This window comes from Triturus cristatus, chromosome 9 (genome assembly GCF_964204655.1).
Source record: "Triturus cristatus chromosome 9, aTriCri1.1, whole genome shotgun sequence".
Taxonomy (NCBI): domain Eukaryota; kingdom Metazoa; phylum Chordata; class Amphibia; order Caudata; family Salamandridae; genus Triturus; species Triturus cristatus.
In genome coordinates this window covers 554,088,400-554,114,699 of record NC_140592.1, presented here as the reverse complement: position 1 = coordinate 554,114,699, position 26,300 = coordinate 554,088,400, and the positions used below count along the sequence as shown (strand labels likewise).

Sequence of the window (26,300 nt, the reverse complement as noted above, 5' to 3'; positions counted from 1 at the left end):
AAATCCTGCGGCTCAACACACAAGAGAGATATATCAGACTGTCTGAAATGTGATAGGGGGTTGGAGATACCATGGCTGGCTACGGTTCACAAAAGTTTAGTGAGTGTGAATCATGAATTTGTATTTTTAAATCCCTCAGACCTTGGTACCACTAGCGATAAATGCCTTCAAAGGGCCCTCTACGCATCGTACAAGAATGCTAGACTTGTCATAGAGCGTAAAAAAACGTCAGTCGCTAGATATATGTACATTGAGAATGTCTCAAGCGGGGTTTCCAGCTACCTGGTAAAACCGATCGGCTGTTGGGAAAGGGGTTTACTCTTCCAGCTGAGGACTGGCACCATGAAATTTATGTTCTCTTTCCGCGCAAGTTTTATTCCTAATCTTGATCTCTTGCCATGTCCATGCAATAACCAACATAAACAATCGATGTTGCATTTTTTATTTTTTTGTTCTTATGATTTAATATTTACTAAAAGGTTTTTGATCCCTTATTTTAAAGCCTCACCCGATATTGATTACAAGGCAGCTTATGGGAAGGTCATTGCTCTAAAAGACGATGAACTAACCTTTCGGGTTGGCTCTTTCCTGAAGGCGGCGGTGCGCACTCGCAATTCTATGTGCCCCCGCTGAATCTTAGCACTTTACTTCATCGTTTTTTAACCTGTAGGCTATATGTTTTTAATGATTTGTTCCATTATCAGTTTGTGCATTGTATTACTGGAGGTCCAATTTTAATCTTAATCCTAGTTGATGTTTTAATTGTTTCTTTGTTTTTGGAATTTGTGTCTGTACTTTTATGGATATGCACTTTTATCCGAATAAAGTTTATATTGATTGATTGATTGAAAAAAAACCAAAAAACCTGGGGCCTAGTGGGCTTTCTGCCATGCTCATTCCGTCATGAGCATGGAAGGGATTAATACATTTTTAAGATGTAATTCCTGATCAGAGGGGTGTAGCCAGTTTATGTTTTATATATTTGGAAAGGTGATCATAAATCCTCCTTGCTGGTGAAGGTGGATTTGCCATGTCTGTTTTAGAAATGCCACTTTTAGAAAGTGGACATTTCTCTGCACTTACTGCTCGGTGTGCCTTGTAGTCTGTCTCCAATATGCATCTGGGGTGGGTGACAGCTCTACTCCACTGAAAAGGTAGTGTCATGTCCCCACACAAAGGGCTGATTTACCCCCCCCACCCCCCCATAGCTAGCCTGACAGACAGGGCTGGATTGAAAGGATATTTGTGCAATTCAAAGACAACTCTTTGAAGTCACCCCAGTTCAAAGGCACTTTTGTGTATAAGTACTGGGTCTCTGACCCCCCTAAAATCAGACACTACTGGACTTGTAACTGAAGCTCTGCCAAAAAAACTGCTGTGCTTCTTATAGAGCTTAACTGGACTGCTCATCTGGAAAGCCTGCTTTTCTGTTTGTTGTCCTGCTGCCTGCTTCTCCCAGACTTTGCTGAAGAGGAACTGGACTATGCCTTTTCTTCAAGTGTGCTTCAAGGACTTGTTGGCTTGCATCCTGTTTCTTGGGACACAGGGACATCAAAGTCTCTACCCCTGCTCCTTTGCCTGGTTCACTGGAAGTGGACCCAGATACCTGCAACACAGACATCAACACATTTCCTATCTGCATTGCATGTAGCAGAACCGGTGCATCGACAGGTGGCGGACATAAAATCAGCGCTTTGCTCTCGGAACCAATGCAGCACTTCGGGAACCTGAAGCATCAGAGCCATCACAGCAGCTCAGCGAGATCAATACACCCCCCCAACAGCGTGGAGAAACCCGGCACATTGCTCAATGGAACCAATGCATCTCGGCCTCGTGTCTCGCTTTCGGAACCGACGTATCGCCAAACCTGCGTGGAGAAAAACGATGCATCCTCAACCTGTGGGATCGGCAACGACACATCTCCTGTCACCTCTCGCAGCTGCAACCAGAAAAGGTACTTTGTTTACCAGGACCTCCGTGGCTCATGTAGTTAGCCGGCACTCCATTGCAGTCACCCTGAACTTTGACTTTACCCTGTTCCAGCGCAACCTCAAGTAACACCTAGAGGACTATTTGCTTCTGTGTGCTATTTTCCACTTATTCTTTGACAATTCAATATTCTAACTTCTATACATTGGATTTTTGTTGGTTTGGTCTTGTTTGGTTCAGAATATAATAATCTATTTTGCTAAACCAGTGTGGAGTCTTTTTATGGTGTATTCATTGTGTTACTGTGCATGTGCTACTTGGGGCCTTGAACCCTGCCAATCACTTCTCCGACCCCCTACCCGCTAAAGCGGTTAAAACCCTTACCCCACTTCTGCTGCCTCTCTGGACTAAGATCATAAACAGTTCACTTCAACAAGGCTGCATTCCGGACACCCTCAAAGTGGGCCAGGTCTCACCCATTCTCAAGAAGCCCTCGGCCGACCCCACGGATCTAAATAATTATCGGCCTATTTCCAACATCCCCACACTGGCCAAACTGCTGGAAAAATGTGTACTCCTCCAACTGACAAAGCATATCGACCAGTTTGATCTGCTTTATAAATTCCAATCTGGCTTCCGTGCAGGTCACAGTACTGAATCAGCCATGACACACATAATTGATGACGCGCTTCAAATCCTGGATCAGAATGGTGCTTGCCTTCTCATCTTGCTGGACCTATCCTCAGCATTTGATACGGTTAAACACGAGAATCTATTGGACCTGCTGAAGCACAGAATGGGCCTATCAGGTACAGTGTTTAACTGGTTCACCTCATTCCTCCATAATCGAACACAACAATTCAAGGTCAACAACACCATGTCTAAACCCGTCCCAGTAACATTAGGAGTACCGCAAGGGTCTGCTCTATCCCCGACTTTGTTCAACCCCTTCATGGAACCCCTCACTGAAATTCTCCAAGCCTCTAACGTGCAATATCACATGTATGCTGACGACACTCAATTATACCTCAAGATCCACACCCTAGATGATATCAAACTGCTCAACACAACGCTGGGGAATACCCAGTTATGGCTGGCAAAAAAACCATCTCAAACTAAATGCCTTAAAAACCGAGTTCTTGCTTATAGCTCCACCCACCCAAGTCCCCTTAATGCAAGAATGGTTAAAACACCTTACGGCACTCAACGTCCAACCAATCATTGTTGATTCAGCGAAATCTCTGGGAATAACTCTCGACTGTAACCTCAGTATGCAAAAACATATCAGCAACGCTACGAAGGGAGCTAACTACCAGATAAATACACTGAGGAAGCTGAAACCCTTCCTGCCCACCAAGGACTTTAAGCAAGCAGTTCAAGCACTTGTCATCCCCAGAGTAGAGTATGGTAGTGTCTCTCTCTGTGGCCTACCTAAGGCAACCACAGCACCACTAAGAGCCACAATCAACGCAGCAGCGAGACTCATCACTGGTTCTAAAAGAAATACACATATCACACCGGACCTCAAATCCCTGAATTGGCTCCCCCTAGAAGCCCGAATTCACTTGAAGATAGCATGCATGACTCACAAAGCCATACACCACAATACACCCAGATACCTATCACAAAAGCTAACAATCTCCGGAGGGCTCAGATCCTCTAGAAGTGCGGAAAACCTAATTCTAAAACCACAGAGATTCAACAAGAAAAAGACTTATAATCGTACTTTCTCAGGGATGGCACCACGACTTTGGAATGCTCTACCACCTGAAACCAGACTTAACACCTCCTCTGCATCCTTCAAAGAGGAAGTAAAATTAAATCTCATGGCTAAATTCACTTGAGTACTGTCCACTGAGAACTTGTGATCTGCTATAGTGTTACCACTACCCGGACTATGACAAGGACCCAGCTAAGTTTTGGACATCCCATCTTACTGTTTCTCTGTTTCAAGAGGATAGAGGCCCGTTTTATTTGTTCATTGTTTTCTGGCATTATGTTTTTTTTTTCTGTACAGATGTTACAATTTCCCTGTGTTCGATGTATAAAAACTCTATTTGACTGTTAAGCGCTCTGTTACCCGTAAGGGTCTTGTTCGCGCTCTATAAAACCTTACAAATAAATAAATGTGTGCATTGCACAAATACTTTACACATTGCCTCTTTGGATAAGCCTTAATGCTCTGTGCCAAGCTAACAGAGGTTAAGCACAGGCTATATTGTAGTGTGTACTTAGCTTACCCTGACTAGAGTGAAGGTTCCTGTCTGGCATGGGCGTATACCTCACCCAACCAGGAACCCAGGTCTAACACCTTCTCATAATCGAAGAAGTTGACATAGAGGGGGAGTTACATTCCATGGATTGCTCAATAATGATGCACAGTGTTGCAATCAGGTCTGTGCATAATCTATCTTTGCAGAAGCGTTTGCAAAGGTCTGACCTGGGGAATATTTATGACTGTTTAGGGTACTTTTTAGCTCTAGTAATTTTGGAAGTGCAGTGAATAGGAATGGACTTACTCTTTTGTGGGGGGTGCATGTCCCACCCTAGATTCCTCCTTAACACCTCCATACTCCTCCCAAAACTCCTCCCACTTGGTAGTAAGTTTGCCCAATTTTTCATCCACTGCTCCTTGTCCCTCTTACATTTACTACTAAAACGTAGAGGTACATGTGCAGCAATGTCTGCAGTCGGGCGGAGATCACAACGTTAAACGTTAGGAGAGGCGAAGGTGGAGATCTCTACACACAGATTAGTGAGTAGCATTTTATGGAATGTGAGTGATAGTATTGTACTACTACTAAATGTACTACAAAAAACAGTTTGTGAATAGGTACCCATATGGTTATTGTCCTCTTGTTCATAGGATTTCATTTGAGGTGGGAGAGGGTTATAATAACATGCAGATAGTCCATCCATCTCTCGCATTTACCAATTGTCTTGTTTCCCTCCTCATCATACAAATTTTGAAAAATGAACACTGGTTGCATGGCAATTAAGTGTCTTGATATTTGTGCAGAACTAATATAAAGCCTTCTTGTTTATATACATCTCACTTTGCTGACTTTTTTTCTCTGCAGGTACCCCACTCATTTTCGTGATCCCATGGGTTCTCATCAGATACTTAAAAGAAAACACCAAGTGAGTATTTATTAACATTCAAATTTGGCACATTTCATTTTATTTCAAATGTCACTTGAAGCAAAATTCTTCAAAATACTCCTCTCTTCAAACATTTCCCAACAGTAGTCCTGTCCTGTCCATGATTATTTACAAAGACGTGGTTGGAAAAATATTACTAGAAGTCAGTTCGAAAGAGAAGCGTTAGTCCAACCCCTCTACAAACTGTAACCACTTTAAGTATTTTCCCTCTGCTTGTGATGCCCTGTCAGTCACTGTGACCTTCTCAAAAAATGTATTTATGACATGGGATGTTCCCTATCTCCAAGCCAATTTGCACAAGTGAGGTCTTTTTGATCTCAGTGCTGCTGGAGGTGAAGCTGAGCTATAGACAACCAGCGGTGTAATGTAAAATGATGCCCCACCGTAGAATGTGAGGAGGGGACCCTAAGTTTCCCATATTGCACTGATATTCATTGGCCTTGGGGTGGAACGCCGCCCCCTGGAAGGTTGGGGGAGTCCTCAAGAATCAGGGCCCACTTACGCTGCAGGGGCTGCAGCGGCTTGCGTTATGCTGCTGAAGACATCTTACTCATGGCGGAGTCTCTATATCACACCTTTATCTATAACTACTATGTAAACTGCAATTTCAGAATAAAGAAACATAGAGCCCCATTTATGGCATTTTGGCGTAGGGCAGTGCATCAAGTCAGCTTGCTGCAGTGCCCTATGCCAAAGTGAAAGGGCAGGAAGGCACTGTATTTAAGCAATACAGTGTATTCATGTCCTTTCTGTCTGTGCTGGATATGTTTTGGCAGCCTAGCGCCAATGTAGGCACCCTTGCACTATTTTTGCAAGGGTGTCTCTGTAGCAGGCAGGATTGTTCTCCTTGTTACGCATCACCTCAGGAGGTGTATGGATTTGACAGTTCGCCAGGTTTACATCACTTTGCAACTCTGGGGCAGCATCAAATTCCATGGGTGTTGCGTGGGAAAACCCACATCAACGCCCATGCAACACCTCCCAGGTGCAGAGTAAGGCGACACCGCGATTTGTGTTGTGTCACCTTACTGATGATTTATGGGGCCACTCAAAGCCATGCAGGGTGGCTTTGCGTGGCTTCATAAATCTTTATGCGAGCCCTGTGTCAAGCATGTACCACTTTACATGGTGCAAAAGTGAATCAGGGCTCTCATAATTAAGCCCCGCAATGAACATGAGAAAGTCCAGCCCATTCCTGGTACTTCCATGTGTCCATTAGCCCAACTTTAAAACATTTATGACAAGAATATCCTACAAGCACATAGGCCCTCACTTATCGGATTTGATGTAGGGCAACGTAGCAAATCAACTTCCTCATGGGAACAGTCCAGCCCAAACTGCCAAGACAGGTCCTCCCTGGACCGGAAACAAGCATTGTGAGTTATGGCGTGAAAGCGCTCCATATCACCAATTTTGTCTGTTTATGTAAACCTGTCATATTACAATCAGAGCAGTCTTACAGGTGTCCAGAACACATGTCTCAGGTAAAGGGGCATATCCACAGTTCCCCGTGGGTCCAATCCTCACAGCACCTCCTCTTTTTTAGCTGTGGTCTGAAGTGTTATAATTGTCTCAGCATGTTAAGGGGTAGGCGGCATTATTTGAATAGTTCCACATCCCCTATCTCAGGTAGTGTCTGTCATCTTGGTAGACACATTATGCATTTCTCCAATGCTGTTCCATGTTCTGCCTTTGATCCCCATTGTTAGCGGTAGCTCGTGGAGACCCGCAACGACTTCCAGCTCCCTCCCTCCATTTAATGAACTGAAATAATTATTTTGGATTGGTTAAGAAGTGTGGTTTTCCTTCTGACATTACTCGCAGCTATGCAGGATATAGCATACTATATTTATTTGGAGTTCACTGAGTTTCCTTTTAGATGGAACAAAGAGTCGTCGAGTCTCTTGCACCTGCTGTGTGAAATCGGGGTAGAGTGATAACTCAGAGCCGTCATGACGCAAGGTCTTCAGTTCTCTGGCTTTACGTTCTGCAGTAAAGCACTGACTGAAAAATATTTATTTGAAAACAGGTGCTTATTTGGAAATTTCAAATTAAATTGAACTGTAAAAGAGAGCAAAAAAGTTTAGTCTTGGAAAAGATGGTTTAAGATCAATGCACACCATCGAAACGCATCAACGCACTTTCTGCTGCACAAACTGTGAATGCTGACTTGCTCAGCCGACAACCAACGAATTGTAACACAGGGCGCCAGTTGGCTTCTTTGTGTCTCTTGCTAATGATATGCTAACTTGAATGACAAATAATACTGTCTGATTATGTCTCTTTAGCTGCTTTGACAATTTGATTGGATTTGTTGAGAAAATTGTTGTATTAGCGTACTGTTTGAGTACCAAGATAGTTGGTGGTTTTTAACATATGAATTTTTTGAACATATTAATTATTGTTGATATACACAACTTTAGGTTGGTAGAAATCATTTTTAATAAACTTTGTTCTACTTTCTACTTTCAGTGTACTATAGATTTATTGTTTTGGGCCACATGTTCAGATATACATGTGGATGAGAGCTGAATAAGTGTAACGGTTTGATTGAAAAGTGTGTAGGGTTAGCAGTGTGAACTAAAGGATAAACTCTTCTGTACCTCCGCAGATAGCCCATCCTTCTTGTCTGACACTCCTCTCTCCACAGTGTCCAGCCTCTCTGTATGTTTATCTAACCTCTCAGATATTCTGTCCATTCTGAAGGAGAGAGCATCGATCTTACCATCGATTTTTGTTAGGCTATGTTGCATGGCTACCAGTATATGTTTCAGATCTGTGTCTCTGGTGGGGTCAATGTACTTCGATGCGACCCCTGTGTCACTTGTTTTGCTCTCAAGGGGTCTCGGTGTCCTGCGTTGGTCAAACTGAAGCTGGGTTGGGATCTATCTACTTACCCATGCTGACCAAGAAGCAATGTTCCCTAAAGTACGATTCCAGTGCCAAATGACCCTCCTCTTTGCCACACCAAGGTGTTGCAGACTAGCCCAAGCGTCTGCCAGTAGATTTCACCTTATTTAATATCTGCGTCCAGGGCTGGCGACCGAAGCCATATGATCGCACCTCACACTGCTGCCATCATTGTTGTTTCTCATGTTGACCTGCATTGAGCATATTGAACATATATATTTTGACTGAAGAAGTTATATATTGAGCACTACTTGTTGTATTTGCATAATATTGTTGAAATCATAATAATAAATGTATAAATAAACTATCAAACAATCTGCTAGGATGTACATGCATGTGTGGATTTTTGACTTAGGAGCGTACATAGATGAACTAGGTTGCCAGGGAATTTTTCTAATGATTTCTCAACTGCAGATTCCAACCCTGCTCCGACCTTTAAAAGGGGCTCCTTCAGAAACCATTTAGACTATTTATTCATCAATATAGGACTTTGGAATGAGATTGTTAACTTTGCGTAGTCAACAGGCCTGAGAGCGACCCCGATCCTTTGACACTATACATGTCTGGTCCATTGACAAACTCTTTGCTGCCAGGCCTCCACTGCGGGGACCTAGATTTGACCATCACTATCAATGTGAAAAGTGTTGAATGGGCTTACATTGAAACCAGTGAAAGTACCACTGCAGCAGTAAACCTTTTTAAAGCTCGTGTGAATTGTCCAATTAGAATTCTCAAAATCCATGAAAAACTGTTTCTCCAAGCCCACTTGAGGGAGGACATGCTGCCAGAGAACCCATGAGTGGTACTGTTTGGAAAAGGGACCTTGTTAGGGCTATCAAGCTTGGCGGAAGTGATAAAATTGGGGCACCCAGGGTGTGCTTTTATTTTTTTAATTTATTTTATTTTATTAAAGTAGAAAATATCCATTACACATATCAATCATAATTAAAAATTCAAACGTTTGACATCACCAAAAAGAAGGAAAAATAGAAATATAGCTAGACATCAGAGAATAACATAATTGCATAAAGGTAACAAAAAACATGAATTAACTACTTCAGAAGTCATTACAGCATTTTCCAATAATTTTTTATAGAACTGGTTCTCAATCTGCTTCACTCGGTTCATTTTATTTAATCTTTGGCCAAAAGTTGGTACCTCAGTAGATTTCCATTTTTGTAAAATTAATGACCTGGTGATCAGCGAGGCAATAAACACAAATTGATGTTGCTGTACGGTAATACCCCTAGACTGTGGTATCACTCGGAACTGATTCCCGTAGGGGTCTGGTCATAAAGTCATCTGAAGTTTTTGACTAATAAATTGGAATATATGATCTCAGAAATGATAAAGAGATGGACATATAAAACATATATGCAACTAGTTGCTGCTGAAGGGGCCGGTTACATCTTTTGGATCCGGTACAGAGTATAATACAGCATCTCCTTTTAAAAAAAGGATATCTTTTATAATTAGCAGCACAAATGGCTTTATGAGCTTTTTGATTACACCACGCCCAGGAATGACAATCAATCCTATAATTTGTCCAGGCCACAATGTTGGCTAGAAACTGATGCACCACCTCATCCTGTATTTTCTGGCACAATAGGCGATACCAATTACCTATACCTTTAAGGCAAGTTACAAAATAAGCTTTGCTAATATTCTCAGCTACCTTACCAGATGCCTGTTCGCTCCCTCGAAGAAAGTGCCTAATTTGTCGCTAGTTAAATAGTAGATGATTATTAACTAGCTGTTGGTAGGATTTTTTCACACCAGCTAAAGTGCAGTCTCTAAACTGACAACATCCCGCCCTTTCCCAATCCACTATGGCCGAAGCCTTTAATTGTAAGCCTAATGCACGACAATCTTTTCATCGTAAAGATAAATATTAATTACAGAGCAATATGAAACTTGTGCCATATCTTATTGAATCTAAAGGTCAAAACATGTGGTATCTTATACCTAGTTTCTACAACCTATGTGTCTTTAGAAAAGTTGGAAGTTTGATATCTATCTTGCTTAGCATCGTTTTGAGGTAGAGATAGAGTGAGCATTGGTGGGTGCTGCTCAAACTAGCCAATCCAGAAGAGTGGCCTGATAATACATTTTGACTCATGGAAGTGCCAGCCCTCGTTTTCTACGTTAAGCTGTAATGTCTTAAAGATAGTATGGGATATTTTACCCTGCCATAAAAAATGGCATATCATTTGATCCAATTCATTGATGGACTGTAGTCACAACATTTGAAAAGATGAATACAAACAATGGGAGAATTAACATTTGAATTAGTGCTGTCCCGTCAATAATAGTAACGGCCAATAAATGCCACTGATGAAGTAGTCCATGAACTTCAATTAGAGTGGTGGTATAATTTGAAAAAAACAAATAAGCAAAATTAGTTGTAACATGGATCCCTAGATATCTAATGGGACAAATGTTGGTGCAATGTGCTCTCATTTCAACAGGAAGGACTGATGGTGAACTATTAAATCAAATACAATGAGATGATGGACGGAGCACAGTCACAGATCTGGGTTGAATCCATCATCGTTCTTTAGCTCACTTCACCACCCCAGTTCTGACCCAGCCATATGCAAATCAGTCTTGACCCTGTTCCTTTGGGAACAGTCCAGCCTGAACTGCCAAGCCAGGTCTTCCCTGGAATAGAAACAAGCATCCTGGGACCAGTTTCGGGGTAACACCCCTCATCAGCCAGGCAAGCTTGAATCCAGTGGCAAAGTGAGCAAGGGACCCACGTCTGGGCATACCCTGCCAACTTAGGGCAAACAAAGCAAACCCAAGGAGATGATGGATGAAGCACTGAAACTTTTCTGACACTGACCTCCAGTCACAGATCTGGGTTGAATCCATCATCCTTCTTTAGCTCACTTCGCCCCCCACCCGTTTCAGGCCCGCCATATTCAAATCAGTCTTGACCCTGTCCCTTATGGGAACAGTCCAGCACAAACTGTTAAGCCACATCTTTCCCGGACCAGAAACAAGCTTCCAGGGACCAGTTTCGGGGTGACACCCCTCATCAGCCAGGCTAGCTTGAGCCCAGTGGCAAAGTGAGCAAGGTCCAACAATATCTTATGGCTATTCTCTTCGATGGGGAGCACCTTTGTAGTTCCCACGTCAATTTCCTTCTGGAAAAAATAAAAAAGGATAATGAGACGGCCAAGGCTAAGGGGGCATTACAAACATCATTGCAATGTGGCTCCTTTCACCGCTCCTCTTGTTATATTCCATATTGGTACCCCAATATAGGCCCGGGTAACATCCCAACCATTCACCTATATTCGTCCCTACATTACATACATAACGGGCTGCTAGGATTGACCCTTTACCTAGTTACGATACTACTTACAGAACGTGGGGTTTTCCCTGAACAATAGCCTCACACATTATGCATAAGGATTCTTGGATTCTTGGAAGCTCAGCAGGACTACCATCTCCTGCATAATAACTATGTACATGGTTCATTTCCGACGTCATCCTAGGTCCGTGGGTATATAACATTACATCTTGCTGAGAAAGTTAGAGGAGATTGGGACTTCCCTGCCGACACACTGACACAAGACTCTGAGGTTCCTGCATGCAGATACTACAGCTCACAGTGGTCTAACATCCCTTGTGGGGTGTCCAGCTCGAGACCAAGACGGGGTTCCACAGTCTCTCACTTCAGGTAATGGGGTTGACTTTATCCTAGAGGGATTCTTGGCTTAACACCTACAGACATGTAGGGTAGAGGTTCCTGAGATATCAACCATGACGTCTAATCTATACCCAAATCACGCACGGCTGGAACCTCTCGGGCAACCTGGGACATACATTTCTGGTGACTAACCAAACGCTCATCAAATACCTACTTGCAGCAAAAACAATAGATGCTGTGCTGTCAGATTTCAATATCCTCAGTGCCACCCTATAATTTCTGAGTCCCAATATACAACAAACGGGGCTAATCCATTTTTTGCGAAGAAGGTGATATTCTGTACAGAAAAATAAGATGTGTTCACACTGTCTCCAGTGCATAACCATATGCAGCCATGCGGTTGTAGCTATATTTGTTGCCCATACATTAAATGACCTTAGGGGTAAACAGCCTAGTCTAAATCTCACATGGAGACTTTTCGCCAAGGATGGCAAAATCAGATCGAGGAAAAAAGTAAACTCAGAAAAGAGTTTAAAACTTAACAACTCAGAGAGACTACAGTTGTACTCAGTCTGGTAGCTGCACACAATTAACTTGCCTGTGGCACTTTACTTTTAAACTATAAATTCAACCTAGCAAAATACCCCTTTTTACGGGCCTAAACCTTCCTTTTAAGTATTAATAAGTCACCCAATATTTGGGCCTTATTGACCATAAGGGCAGCGTGCAGATATTTAAAAGTACTACATGTAGATATTATTATTGAACATGTTCCTACAGTGAAATACCCTTAAAACAATTTCCACTGTAGCAAGGCTTACTTCTGCCTTAGGGGATCATTGGCCTACATTAGTCTTATTTAATGGTTGTTTTTATCAACAGTTGCGAGGAGTAGCGATGGGCGCCAGCTTCTCCCCCAGCTATGCCTGTTTGTTTATGGGCTGGTGGGAGGAGCTGGTTGTCAGGCGCAAATATCACTATGTTTTTACTCACAATGTAATGCTATGGTTTCGTTACATCGACGACCTTTTTATCATATGGCAAGGATCCAAAGATAGTGTGCTGAAATTTGTAGAGGATATTAACTGTAATGATTTTAACCTTTCTTTTACATCTAATGTTGACAATGAGACAGTGACATTTTTAGATGTACAGGTTTTAGTCAGCAATAATATTTTAACTACTACCCTTTTTAGAAAACCTACGGCAGGGAACACACGTCTCCATGCAACCAGTTCGCATCCCCCGCATTTAATTAGAAGTATACCCTATGGGGAGATGCTCCGCATCCGGCGTATATGTAGCAACCCTCAGGATACGGAAATAAAGCAAAAAGAATGCATGATGAGATTCCTGGCTAGCGGGTATAGTTTTGAAGTAGTGGAGGCCGCCATGAAAAGATCCCAACTAAAACCAAGAGAGGAAATTTTGGAATACAGAAAAAAAGATAAAAAGGAGGCACCAAACATTAACAAAGAACTGGTACGCCTCATCTTAACATATTCCAAACAAGAAAAGGAATTGAGGAATATAATGAGGAAACACTGGCATTTTTTACGTGAGGACCCAGTGATAGGGCGCCTTATGCCGCTCAATCCCTCCATCACCTTCCGTAAAGCTAAAAGCATGGGCAGTATGCTGACGGATAACAGTCAAGAGACTTTTAAAAAACAAATGTGGTTGCCTATAAGAAATGGTTTTTTTAAATGCTCTACATGCAAGGCCTGCCAGTTTGGCATAAACACTAAAACCTATTGCACGGCATTCCCAGATATACAAAGGGAAATTAAACAACATCTCACGTGCAAAATGGACCACTGTGTATATGTCCTGGAATGTGACTGCTCTTTGAAGTATATAGGCAGCACGAAGTTGGCAGTGCATAAACGCATTCTGCAGCATATTAGAGCTATCAACAATAAGGATCAGAATTATCCCGTGGCCAGGCATTTTGAAAAGGTACATAATAGCAACCCCAAATGCCTTAAGTATTTTGCCATCGAATCAGTACCGTTAAAGAAACGAGGCGGCAATAGGGAGGCTACACTCCGCCGTTTGGAAACTCAATATATTTTGGAGTTTGATTCCAAATGGCCGGGTGGTCTGAATGCCACGGAAGATCTTTATACCTTTCTTTAAATTTTATGTATATATAGGCAACCACTGTTTTACCTGGTAGCATTACTCTCCCCTCCTTTTGAGCTTAGTAATACAGGTATAGTTTATTGGGACTTTTTACTGCTATTTTTAATGATTGGTTTTAAGGACATTTTAGGGTAGGCATTATATTTATATACCCAGTTCTTTTTATTAATCATTTTAAATATGTCACTAGTCTCACATATATTCTCTATATCTGTCTGCCTGTTTTACTCTGATGAATTTGACTTGAACTTGCTTGTCTAGCTGTATTGAATTTTTTTCCCTTTATATATTATTATAATTGGATTATCTGTATATTTTATTCTTAGTTTTCATTAACGGATTGCCCCCCTTTTTTGTACCAGTAGCACCAGGCACTTTATGTTCATCAAAGTACTGTTGCATTATGCACTTTAATTGACTTTGTATTTTGAACATGGAGTCGGACTACTGTTCTAAAATGATTGCCTTTTTTGCACCAAGTAGCACCAGTCACTTTATGTTCATCTAGTACTGTTGCATTTTTGCACATCAATAGGCTACTTATTCGAACTTAAAGTTGGACTACTGTGGGAGTCTTTGGAATTTATTCATATGATTTTTTTTTACTATAACACGGTGAGCACTTTATTTACAAAAAACAATATGACAAAGGACATTAGGTCAAACGACATCAAGGAGAGAGATGTATACGAAATATATTTAATTGATATAATCATAGGCATTTGGGCCTTGTATTTCAAATTACAATGTGACATATTTCAGGCATTTGTCTATTTTCGATTTTCGATGAACGCATTGTATTTACACTGTATTTCCTGATGTTAAAACATTTCTTCTATGTCTATTGAAATTACGTATGCACTTGCACTTTAAAAACGGACTTGCACATACACGTGGTCAGGTGATCAAGGCCGCTGGGACGGCCGAAACGCGTCCTGACATTGATGGGGAAAATAAATAAATAAAATTGTTTGGCACTTCAAGTGGTCTGCGCCCGTGATTCCCTACCAGGGAGTTTCAATTGCAAGTTGTCCAGAATATATATATATATATATATATATATTATCTACTGGCGGTCGCCAGTAGATAGTTATAGTTAGGACCGTGTTTCCATAGGAAATCCGCAACATTCTATTTGGAATAACTTTGGCGCCGGTTGACGAATCCTCGCGAATTTTTCAAAACTAATGGGGCGCTACGCTCCGCTCCTACCCTGAAAGTATTGGGGGAATTCGTCAAGCGGGGGCTGAGAAAAAAGGGGGGTCCCAAAACGCGTTTTCCCCATGCATTTTCCCATAGGACCTTTAGTCCGAGCTACAGCCCGAACGGCTGAACAGAATTACTTGAAATTGGGCAGAGAGGTAGTCCTCAGGTCAGGGATGTGCCTTTTGCAGGTCTGGTGTAAATCTGTTCAGTAGGTCCTGAGAAAATAGCATTTAAATCAATATATATTTCTATAGGCGCGCTCCGTGCGCTTACGGTAAGCTTACCGTACGCGTACGGTGCCGTGCGCGAGCTCAATTCTGATTGGTGGTTACATGACTGTAAACATTCGAATCGGTCGAAATCAGAAAGTATCGGCCGCCATTTTCTGTCTCTCGCACTGAAAAACAAAGGTTGATAACATGAAAAGGGGGCAACGAAGAGAGTTGCAGACCCCCTAGCGTTCGTCAGGGGGTTCACAAAGGACAAAAGAGTATGAAAAATAAATTTAATAATTTAAAAAAAAAATCGCGGAGTGCGCGTACGGTAAGCTTACCGTACGCGTACGGTAAAAAAAAAAAAAAAAAAAAAAAGAATTAACAATCACATTTAATATATAAATCTAAGGACCCCCAAGGGAGAAAAAAACAATTGATATTTTGTAAAAAATGGCGAGGTGTGCACGGTACGCAATGCGCAATGTGGGCGCTCGGTGCGCGAAGCGCACCGAGTGCCCACAGCGCGCGCACTGTGCGCGAAGTGCACCGTGCGTGCAAAAATTAAAAATAAATACATAACTTAGCATTTAAAAAACCGTACAAATTCACTGAAAAAACCATAGGTTTCACACACGTTATAGTTAGGAATTAGCATTTAAAAAACCTTGCAAATTCACTTAAAAAACCATAGGTTTCACACAAGTTATAGTTAGCTGTACATTTCACTCGTAAAAAACCAATGAAATTCCACGTTATAGTTAGATCAGGTAACTATAACTTGCGCGACCGCAATGCACAATGTGTCATTTCAGATGTCATCATTGATGTCATGAGTGATGTCACTGACCATGTCATAAGTGATGTAATGTGTGACGTCATCAGCAGTTTATTGTGGGCGCGCAAGTTATAGTTACCTGATCTAACTATAACGTGGAATTTCATTGGTTTTTTACGAGTGAAATGTACAGCTAACTATAACTTGTGTGAAACCTATGGTTTTTTAAGTGAATATATATATATATATATATATATATATATATCATCCGCAAAGTTTCACCCAATCGAAGGATTCCACACACGGGGTAAGTACAGCAAAGCATTTATTGGTGTTCAAGGCTGCAGCGTGGGGTGGGGGGACCTCAGCAAAACATGTCCATTCAGCCGACGCGTTTCGGGCTCCTGCCCTTTGTCACAGGCTATGTTCTTGGTGGGCTTGTAGCGTTAAGTGCATCTTTCTTCAAATTAAGTACCCCGCCTCAGTGGGCGTTGCCGTTTGCACTGCCTTATGGTACTCGAAGTCTTCCCAGTATTACTCAAGTGAGCCGCTTTGAAGTCCATCACTAATTTTCACAATTAAAACCACTGTGGGTCGCTTTGCCGGCCCCTGCCCTCACGTCTCCACCTTAGTGCCTTGAACCAGCAGCTCCCGTCCTGAACGGCGTACGCTTGATGGCGCGCCCAGGTCTGCAAAGCAGCGAGGATCCTTCACGGCTAGGCAACAGCCGTTAAACATCATCCGCAAAGTTTCACCCAATCGAAGGACTCCACACACGGGGTAAGTACAGCAAAGCATTTATTGGTGTTCAAGGCTGCAGCGTGGGGTGGGGGGACCTCAGCAAAACATGTCCATTCAGCCGACGCGTTTCGGGCTCCTGCCCTTTGTCACAGGCTATGTTCTTGGTGGGCTTGTAGCGTTAAGTGCATCTTTCTTCAAATTAAGTACCCCGCCTCAGTGGGCGTTGCCGTTTGCACAGCCTTATGGTACTCGAAGTCTTCCCAGTATTACTCAAGTGAGCCGCTTTGAAGTCCATCACTAATTTTTACAATTAAAACCACTGTGGGTCGCTTTGCCGGCCCCTGCCCTCACGTCTCCACCTTAGTGCCTTGAACCAGCAGCCCCCGTCCTGAACGGCGTACGCTTGATGGCGCGCCCAGGTCTGCAAAGCAGCGAGGATCCTTCACGGCTAGGCAACAGCCGTTAAACATCATCCGCAAAGTTTCACCCAATCGAAGGATTCCACACACGGGGTAAGTACAGCAAAGCATTTATTGGTGTTCAAGGCTGCAGCGTGGGGTGGGGGGACCTCAGCAAAACATGTCCATTCAGCCGACGCGTTTCGGGCTCCTGCCCTTTGTCACAGGCTATGTTCTTGGTGGGCTTGTAGCGTTAAGTGCATCTTTCTTCAAATTAAGTACCCCGCCTCAGTGGGCGTTGCCGTTTGCACAGCCTTATGGTACTCGAAGTCTTCCCAGTATTACTCAAGTGAGCCGCTTTGAAGTCCATCACTAATTTTCACAATTAAAACCACTGTGGGTCGCTTTGCCGGCCCCTGCCCTCACGTCTCCACCTTAGTGCCTTGAACCAGCAGCTCCCGTCCTGAACGGCGTACGCTTGATGGCGCGCCCAGGTCTGCAAAGCAGCGAGGATCCTTCACGGCTAGGCAACAGCCGTTAAACATCATCCGCAAAGTTTCACCCAATCGACGGATTCCACACACGGGGTAAGTACAGCAAAGCATTTATTGGTGTTCAAGGCCGCAGCGTGGGGTGGGGGGACCTCAGCAAAACATGTCCATTCAGCCGACGCGTTTCGGGCTCCTGCCCTTTGTCACAGGCTATGTTCTTGCAACGCCCACTGAGGCGGGGTACTTAATTTGAAGAAAGATGCACTTAACGCTACAAGCCCGCCAAGAACACAGCCTGTGACAAAGGGCAGGAGCCCGAAACGCGTCGGCTGAATGGACATGTTTTGCTGAGGTCCCCCCACCCCACGCTGCAGCCTTGAACACCAATAAATGCTTTGCTGTACTTACCCCGTGTGTGGAATCCTTCGATTGGGTGAAACTTTGCGGATGATGTTTAACGGCTGTTGCCTAGCCGTGAAGGATCCTCGCTGCTTTGCAGACCTGGGCGCGCCATCAAGCGTACGCCGTTCAGGACGGGAGCTGCTGGTTCAAGGCACTAAGGTGGAGACGTGAGGGCAGGGGCCGGCAAAGCGACCCACAGTGGTTTTAATTGTGAAAATTAGTGATGGACTTCAAAGCGGCTCACTTGAGTAATACTGGGAAGACTTCGAGTACCATAAGACTGTGCAAACGGCAACGCCCACTGAGGCGGGGTACTTAATTTGAAGAAAGATGCACTTAACGCTACAAGCCCACCAAGAACACAGCCTGTGACAAAGGGCAGGAGCCCGAAACGCGTCGGCTGAATGGACATGTTTTGCTGAGGTCCCCCCACCCCACGCTGCAGCCTTGAACACCAATAAATTCTTTGCTGTACTTACCCCGTGTGTGGAATCCTTCGATTGGGTGAAACTTTGCGGATGATGTTTAACGGCTGTTGCCTAGCCGTGAAGGATCCTCGCTGCTTTGCAGACCTGGGCGCGCCATCAAGCGTACACCGTTCAGGACGGGAGCTGCTGGTTCAAGGCACTAAGGTGGAGACGTGAGGGCAGGGGCCGGCAAAGCGACCCACAGTGGTTTTAATTGTGAAAATTAGTGATGGACTTCAAAGCGGCTCACTTGAGTAATACTGGGAAGACTTCGAGTACCATAAGGCTGTGCAAACGGCAACGCCCACTGAGGCGGGGTACTTAATTTGAAGAAAGATGCACTTGACGCTACAAGCCCGCCAAGAACACAGCCTGTGACAAAGGGCAGGAGCCCGAAACGCGTCGGCTGAATGGACATGTTTTGCTGAGGTCCCCCCACCCCACGCAGCAGCCTTGAACACCAATAAATGCTTTGCTGTACTTACCCCGTGTGTGGAATCCTTCGATTGGGTGAAACTTTGCGGATGATATATATATATATATATATATATATATATTCAATGAAAAAACCAAAGGTTTCACACATGTTATAGTTAGCTGGACATTTCACTCGTAAAAAACCATTGAAATTCCCCCGTTATAGTTAGTTCAGCTAACTATAACTCGCGCGCCCGCAATGCACTACTGATGACGTCACATATTACATCACTCATGACATGGTCACTGACATCACTCATGACATCACTGATGACATCTCAAATGACATCACTGATGACATCACTGATGACATCATCCTTGTGATAGAGTGGCAGACCTCCTCTCCCCCTAATATAACCATTGAAACACACATTCAAAAATAGAAACTAAAATGTTCAAAATAATGAACATATCAATATCAGTTACAACAACCTATTCAGTAATTCTAAGAACCACATACACATACAGTAATTCACCAACAGTCCTCTACAGTCACTCATACATGTACTCACTCATCATATGTACTCATACACCTGTACATCCCGTTACACAATGCCACTCATCCATAGAGTAACTCACACACATAGTCACTCATGCTAATAAAGAATCAATCATCCATTTACTTGCATATACAGTTATACACACACCACCACACTTACTTCTACAGAAACTTACATATACTTACTCTTTTAAACAATCACTTATAGAAACACATACTTATTCATACAGGAACTCTTCCAATCTCTCACTCTCACATATACTCACTTATATACACCAATAGTCACATATACTAGTTTAAAACATATGTAGTTACTCATAAAGACACTATTGAGACAGTCATTCACTCACTAACACACCCATGCACACACTCATCCATCCATACAGTCCTGCACACATGCTGTATTCAACACATACAAACAGTGAGTCACTCATTCATGCACCTATGCACTAAGTAATACCCCCCACCGAACCATACAGAAACTCAGACACTCATAGTGATAAAAAACCAACTAATAACCTATATAGACACTCATGTAGCTACTCACCAACCCATGCAGCCACTTATACACAAAGTAAGAAACTGATACAGATATTTAAATATTTAAAGATTACTCAGTAAGCCATGTATTCACTATGATACACTTAAACAGTCAGTTACACAAAAAAAATTCCAAAAAAAGTATCCATTTAGACACTTATATACCCATTTATTCTTCCTTTGACCTTGAGATATACATAAATATAAAAAATATATAATTTTCATAAAAACACACAATCACTGGATGATGTCATCAGTGATGTCATCAGAGATGTCATCAGTGATGTCATGAGTGATGTCAGTGACCATGTCATGAGTGATGTAATATGTGACGTCATCAGTAGTGCATTGCGGGCGCGTGAGTTATAGTTAGCTGAACTAACTATAACGGGGGAATTTCAATGGTTTTTTACAAGTGAAATGTCCAGCTAACTATAACATGTGTGAAACCTTTGGTTTTTTCATTGAATTTCTAAGGTTTTTTAAATGCTAATTCCTAACTATAACGTGTGTGAAACCCATGGTTTTTTCAGTGAATTTCAAAGGTTTTTTAAATGCTAATTTCTAACTATGCCTACAGAGATAGGACATGTGAAGAAAGAAGAAAAAATGCACAGAAAGAAACAAAAGAAGTGCAGAAAGAAGCAACAGAAGTCCTCAAATACGAAGATAAGTGCAGGAAGAAGGATAACGTGCAGAAAGAACAAAAAGAAGAGCAGAAAGAAGCCTTGTTGCAAAATCATCCTGTACCCTCAACTTTTTCAGACGGATACTGGTGGTAACTGAGTCTGACTAACCAGTCCTAGAGCCAGTGCTATGTTAAAAGACACTTAGAATACAGTGAAAACACCTACATACACTAGGGAACATTATGCGTTGGGGTCCCCCTGTGATTAGCATGACCTCCTCTGTAAGCCCCTAGTGTATAATAGGGCATGGGGATTAAAACTACCTCTTAAAACAGGCCACAGGGCGTTTTTGCACACATTAACTCAGGCCCCGTCCCCTCCCTTCACCACTGTGTAAACACGCCCTGTGTCCATTTTTAGTTGGGAGATTAAGTTCATTTGAATCCTGAGGGTCCCTAGGGTCCAACTAGCCCACTAGGTACCTCCAGTAAGTGCCACAGAGCTGCGTTGCAGAGAGGTGTAAAAAGTGGCACGGCCTGGACCACCTCTCTGCAATGCAGCTCAGTGGCGCTTACTGGAAGCACTTGGTGGGCTAGTTAGCCCCCAGGGGCCCTCAGTATTGAAGGGAAATTATATCCCCAATTTAAAACATGCCATAGTGCGTGTTTGCACACGTCACCTCAGGCCCCGTCCCCTCCCTTCACCACTGTGTAAACGCGCCCTGTGGCTGTTCTAAGTTGAGAGTCCCCCTGAATCCTAAGGGTCCCTAGGGTCAAACTAGACCACTAGGTACCTCCAGTAAGCGCCACAGAGCTGCGTTGCAGAGAGGTGTAAAAAGGGGCTTGGCCTCAGAACACCTGGCTGCAGCGCAGCTCCCTGGCGCATACTGGAGATGCCTGTTGGGGGCGCGTTTGCAGAGTGCTGCACGGAGGGGGCATGGCCTCCGGCACGATGCCAGTCTTTTATTTATTTTAGTTTTTTAAGAAGGGGGGCTGTTTGGTTCCCCTTCTTATTCTAATTTATTGGCCCTGATGACCCCATCCCCCAGGGCCAGTCTCCTAATTATATTTTTTTGACCCCAATCGCCAGGGCCGGCCACTGTTTTTTATTATTTTTAAAAAATATATATTTATAGACACACCTAGGACATGCTGGACAAACCGTACGTACCTATCACCATGACGATTTGCGTGATATTCATTAAAAGGCGACTATGCATGCAATGAATCCACGTGGAATGTATTTACACCACTAGTGAAGCTCTGACATGTCTGATGCCCTACCGTGCCTAATCCTGGTAGACACCCTTGTCGTTTATTTATACAAACATGGGTAGCTATTGACGGGCACATTTAATACACATGCACACCAAGCCATTCAAAGGGGATTCGACAAAAATTCGACCAAAACTATGCAAGAAACCCCCCTCACGGTTAATAAAACACACATCCACTGCCGGATGTGTAATACTTTTTATTTTAATCTCTGGAAAGGGGACGAACATCACTTGAGAGTCACAGCGTGCTCCTGACAGAGCCCAATGCTGTGTTACACCCACCATTGCCTGCCGAGTGCCACACACCTCTGTGTTGTATTCCACTAGCTAGTGCATATGCTATGACACTCTCTAGCCCATGTGCACTGTAACACCACCCCGTGAATATGTCATGCCACACTTGTCTTCGCACGGGTTATATTGCCCCATCTAACGTGCCTTTCTCGATGCCTATGTTATAACGCACAGTGCTATGCCATACATATTACAATCTGGGATCCATATATTTGTCACAGTGCATATGCAACGTTACACTCCCCAGCACATATTTTATATTACAACTTTAGAGACTAGTTAGGTTACACAACACTGCCCTGTGCATATTACACTCCAAGGCGCATATCGCATAGCACGCGCTAGTGCCTGTGCTATCTCGCGCTCTCCAATGAATCTGTCATTGCGCACAATGTATTGCAAATTATATTTCACGCCCGGTTCATCTTATATCACACTTTTTGGTGCATAGTTTATACCATACACTATATCTAGTTTTCATTTTCAATCGTGCTCTCAGGACTATGTTCTATATAACACTGTGTTCACCTACCCTTTTCACGGGCATTACATTTTGCGATAGGGGGTGGAGGGTCAGGGGGTGTTTCTGCCAAGTGAGCCCGGAGTCACAGTCACAAACGTCCTCTTCTTCCTGAATAAAAGTGAGATTATGCTGCATACTTGTTCATATTTTAAGTAGTTCGCACAGACACAATGTTTTAAAAACAATAAAGTTCCTAATACCCGCCTTCTCTGAACAGTTAGCTTGCTGCCCCATCCCCTTCCTCCCTATCCTCTGTTGTGTGAATCCATGGACTAGCCTCCTCCCTCCTGCCATGCATGGTCTGATGTGCTGCCACTGCCCTCAATTTAGTATGATGTACCAGTCCAGTCCTCCTGCCCTCCATTGCCCAATTCTATGCCCCATCATTGACCTCCTGCTTAAACTCTGTGCTTAGCTTGCTGCCCCTATTCTCCTTCCCCCTGCCCTCCGATGTCTTTGTGCATGCCCCTGCTCCATCCTTTTTGCCCACCATGTCCCATGGACCTGCCACTCCTATCTACTCTGAGTGTTCTGTTGAGCTGCCACTCCCCTCCCACCTGCCTAGCATTGTCAGATGACTGTAACCTGTCCCTGCCACCTCCACCCTGCCTGTCCACATGCCATGCCCCTATCCTCTTCCTCCTGTCCTACATGGTCCATTGTACTGCCACACCCTTCTGCCCTCCCTGGTCTGTTGTGCTGCAACTGCTCCTCCTGCCTGCCCCGTGTGGTCTGTTGTGAGGTCCCTTCCCCTGAACTTTCTTGTCTGTGCACAGGTCCTGACCCTCCCTTCTATCCTCCATTGTCCTTTGTGCATGCCCCTCCACCCTCCTTCTTGCCCATCATAGCCATTGTGCTGCCACTAACCCTCCCACTTGCCATGCATGGTCTTCTGTGCTGCCATGGCCCCTCCCACCTTCCCTGTGTGGTCAGTTAGCTGCCCCTGACCCCCTCCCACCTTCCCTCCATGGTCTGTGTGTATGCCATCACAGTCTCACTGTTGCTCTTCATGGTGTGTCTTGCTTCTAGTGCCCATCCTGCCTGACCTCCATGGCTATCTTGCTGCTCCTGCCCTGCCCCCTTGCCCCCAGCCCTACTCCCTCCCTCCTGGCTTGTCTGTTCCATTGTAATGCCCCTGATCCGTCCCTCCTGCCCTTTATGGTCTGTTATGCTGCAGCTTTCTCTCCTGTCTGTCCATTATGGTCAGCTAGCTACCATTGCCTCTTGCCCCTCTGTTCTCTGTTGTCCATGTGCATGGTCCTGTCCCCTCCCTCTTGCTTTCTATGGATTGTTGTGCTGCACTCCCGTCCTGCATGCCCTGTGTGGTGTATTGTGCTGCTGCAAACCCTGATGCCTGCCCTGCAGGGTCAGTTTGGTGCACCTCTCCATGTCCCTCCTGTCCTCTGTTATCCAAGTCCATGTCCCTATCCCATTTCCTTCCATGATCCAATGTACCATACTTGCGAACATTTTGAACTTGGTAAGAGGGAGATTTTGAAAAAAAACTGGGGTATTGATTTTCCCCTTTGAGTTACATTGAAAAAGAGGATATTGTAGACAGGAGACAGATCAAATAAAGCCCATTTGAGCTTAAAAACATTGGACGTTTCCTGGCTGAATCGGGTCTGTTGGCATGTATGGTTGTACTACCATTGCCTCTTCCTTCTGCCCACAATGGTCTATTACATTGCCACAGCCTTGAAGGAGGGTAGATTTTGTATCACAGGGGGCCCCTGGCCCGTTCTGTCCACACCTGAAGTATGAGACCCTTGTCCTTGCCCTGCCAGCTGCATTTGTAGGCCGTATTAAATTGACCAGCGGGTCCTGTATTGCTATATAATTATCCTGAGACATCCTTACCACTCAGCCAGCATAAAACCCCTGTGTAGGCCCTTCTGTTCAATATGTAGGCCTCTTTGTTAAATTGACCATAGCTCTGCAATTTTAGTGTATAGCAGTCTGAAGGCAGGTCTGCGAGGCCTTCTGATCCAAACTAGTAGCCCCCACCCTACCCGAGTGCTCCGTGCTTGGTATCAAAGTTCAACATCCCCCTGAAGCTGTCGACATACAGTAGGCTGCATCCTGGACTGGTACTTGCTTCCTGGGCAGGTTTCCCGCTTTTAAGGAAGTGGCAACCGCAGAGCGTCAAGTTAGGAGAACTGAGGAGATTTTATACATGAATATATTGAATTCCCGTACAATACCCATTATTTTCTGCTTGCTCTATGGAACTTACGATAAGCGATTGGCCTGAGAGACTGACCTTTTCACCCAGTCCATTGTCAGCATTAAGTGGGTAAATGACGAAATGTCTGGTAAAATCTGCAGTCGAAGCTTTTGGGTAGCATACGTAGGTAGATGTAGCGTGCAAAGGAGCCCACAAAATGATATAAAAAGGGAGCACCCACAGATATCGACGGACTACCTCGCCGTCTGTATGTAGGTTAACAGGCAGTGCAGGTTTTCCCCAAGAGCTGGGAGCTCTTGTCTTCCTTTGCTTAAAATGTCTTGCTCTGCTTTGCTTGAAGTATCTTATTCTATTTTACCTATATGAAATGTCATGTTATGTTTAACCATTGTTCTCTTTACTTTTGCATTTAAAAGATTTTGTATTGTAATTGCAGGAATGCTTGCTCTAAGAGTAAACGTGAGTATTCCTAGGTAACATTTTCCTTGGTGTAACTTGTTTCTCATGATGCATTTATAGATGTGTTTTCTCTCTCTCTCTGTCAGTACATTAATTGAGATACAGAGAATATTATGACAGCTGTATGATTATCTGGATTCTGTTTTTTGTACTTTATGTCTCTATTCTGCGGTTTCTTTGAAGTTGCATCTTCTCATTAAACTGCCATTGTATTCTGCCTCCAATTCCATGTCTCATATGTCTGTTTTCTTCATTTTTGGAGCAAGCGTTCCTAGGCACCCCGGCTCAAATTAAGGTGCCCCTTTTGTCCCTGACTCACTCTCCTGCTCAGTTCTGTGGTGGCTCCCGGGGATCTGGGGACCGCCCCTAGCTTCCTTGACCCGTAATAGATCTTCCCTCCAACAGCCTCTCTTGCAAGTCCTGTATTGTTGGTTTGTTGCCCCTGCCCCCCTTTCCACTGCCCTCCATAGTCTGTTGTGCTTCCACGGCCCTTCCTGCCTGCTCAGTGTGGTTAAATTGTTGCCTTTGCACCCTCCTACCTGCCTTCAATTTTCAGAGTCCGTGCCCCTGGCCTCTGCCTCTCAACAGTATCCTAATGAACAACTAGATTGCTAACATTCTATATTTATTACAAAAGTGTGGAACGCCTGACATCATCTTGATGTAATCAAAACTGTAATACCTAGAGCATTTCCTTTAGAAATTACATATATGAGAGGGTCTAATTGGCATCAAAATTATGGTTAGTGCTCTAAAAGACTAAAATAAGGACATATTTTCTGAGTTTTCAAATAGCGACAAAGCACTTTTAAATTATTTGTTATCTTTATGTTTTTTTATCCAGTTGACCACTTGATTAAATGTTGCACTTAGGGGAGAGGATGTGGTGTTACTTCCAGAACTGCAGACTTTGCAA

The 26,300-nt window shown here is 43.7% G+C and overlaps 1 protein-coding gene across 1 annotated transcript in view; it reads left to right on the top strand.

Moving 5' to 3' along the window:
- GIPR (gastric inhibitory polypeptide receptor) overlaps positions 1-26,300 on the top strand; it is a 1,954,711-nt gene that overhangs the window by 1,153,950 nt on the left and 774,461 nt on the right. The window contains exon 7 of the mRNA XM_085627720.1: positions 5,010-5,070. Coding sequence (XP_085483846.1) covers positions 5,010-5,070 — 61 coding nt within the window. The remainder of the gene's footprint in view (positions 1-5,009; positions 5,071-26,300) is intronic.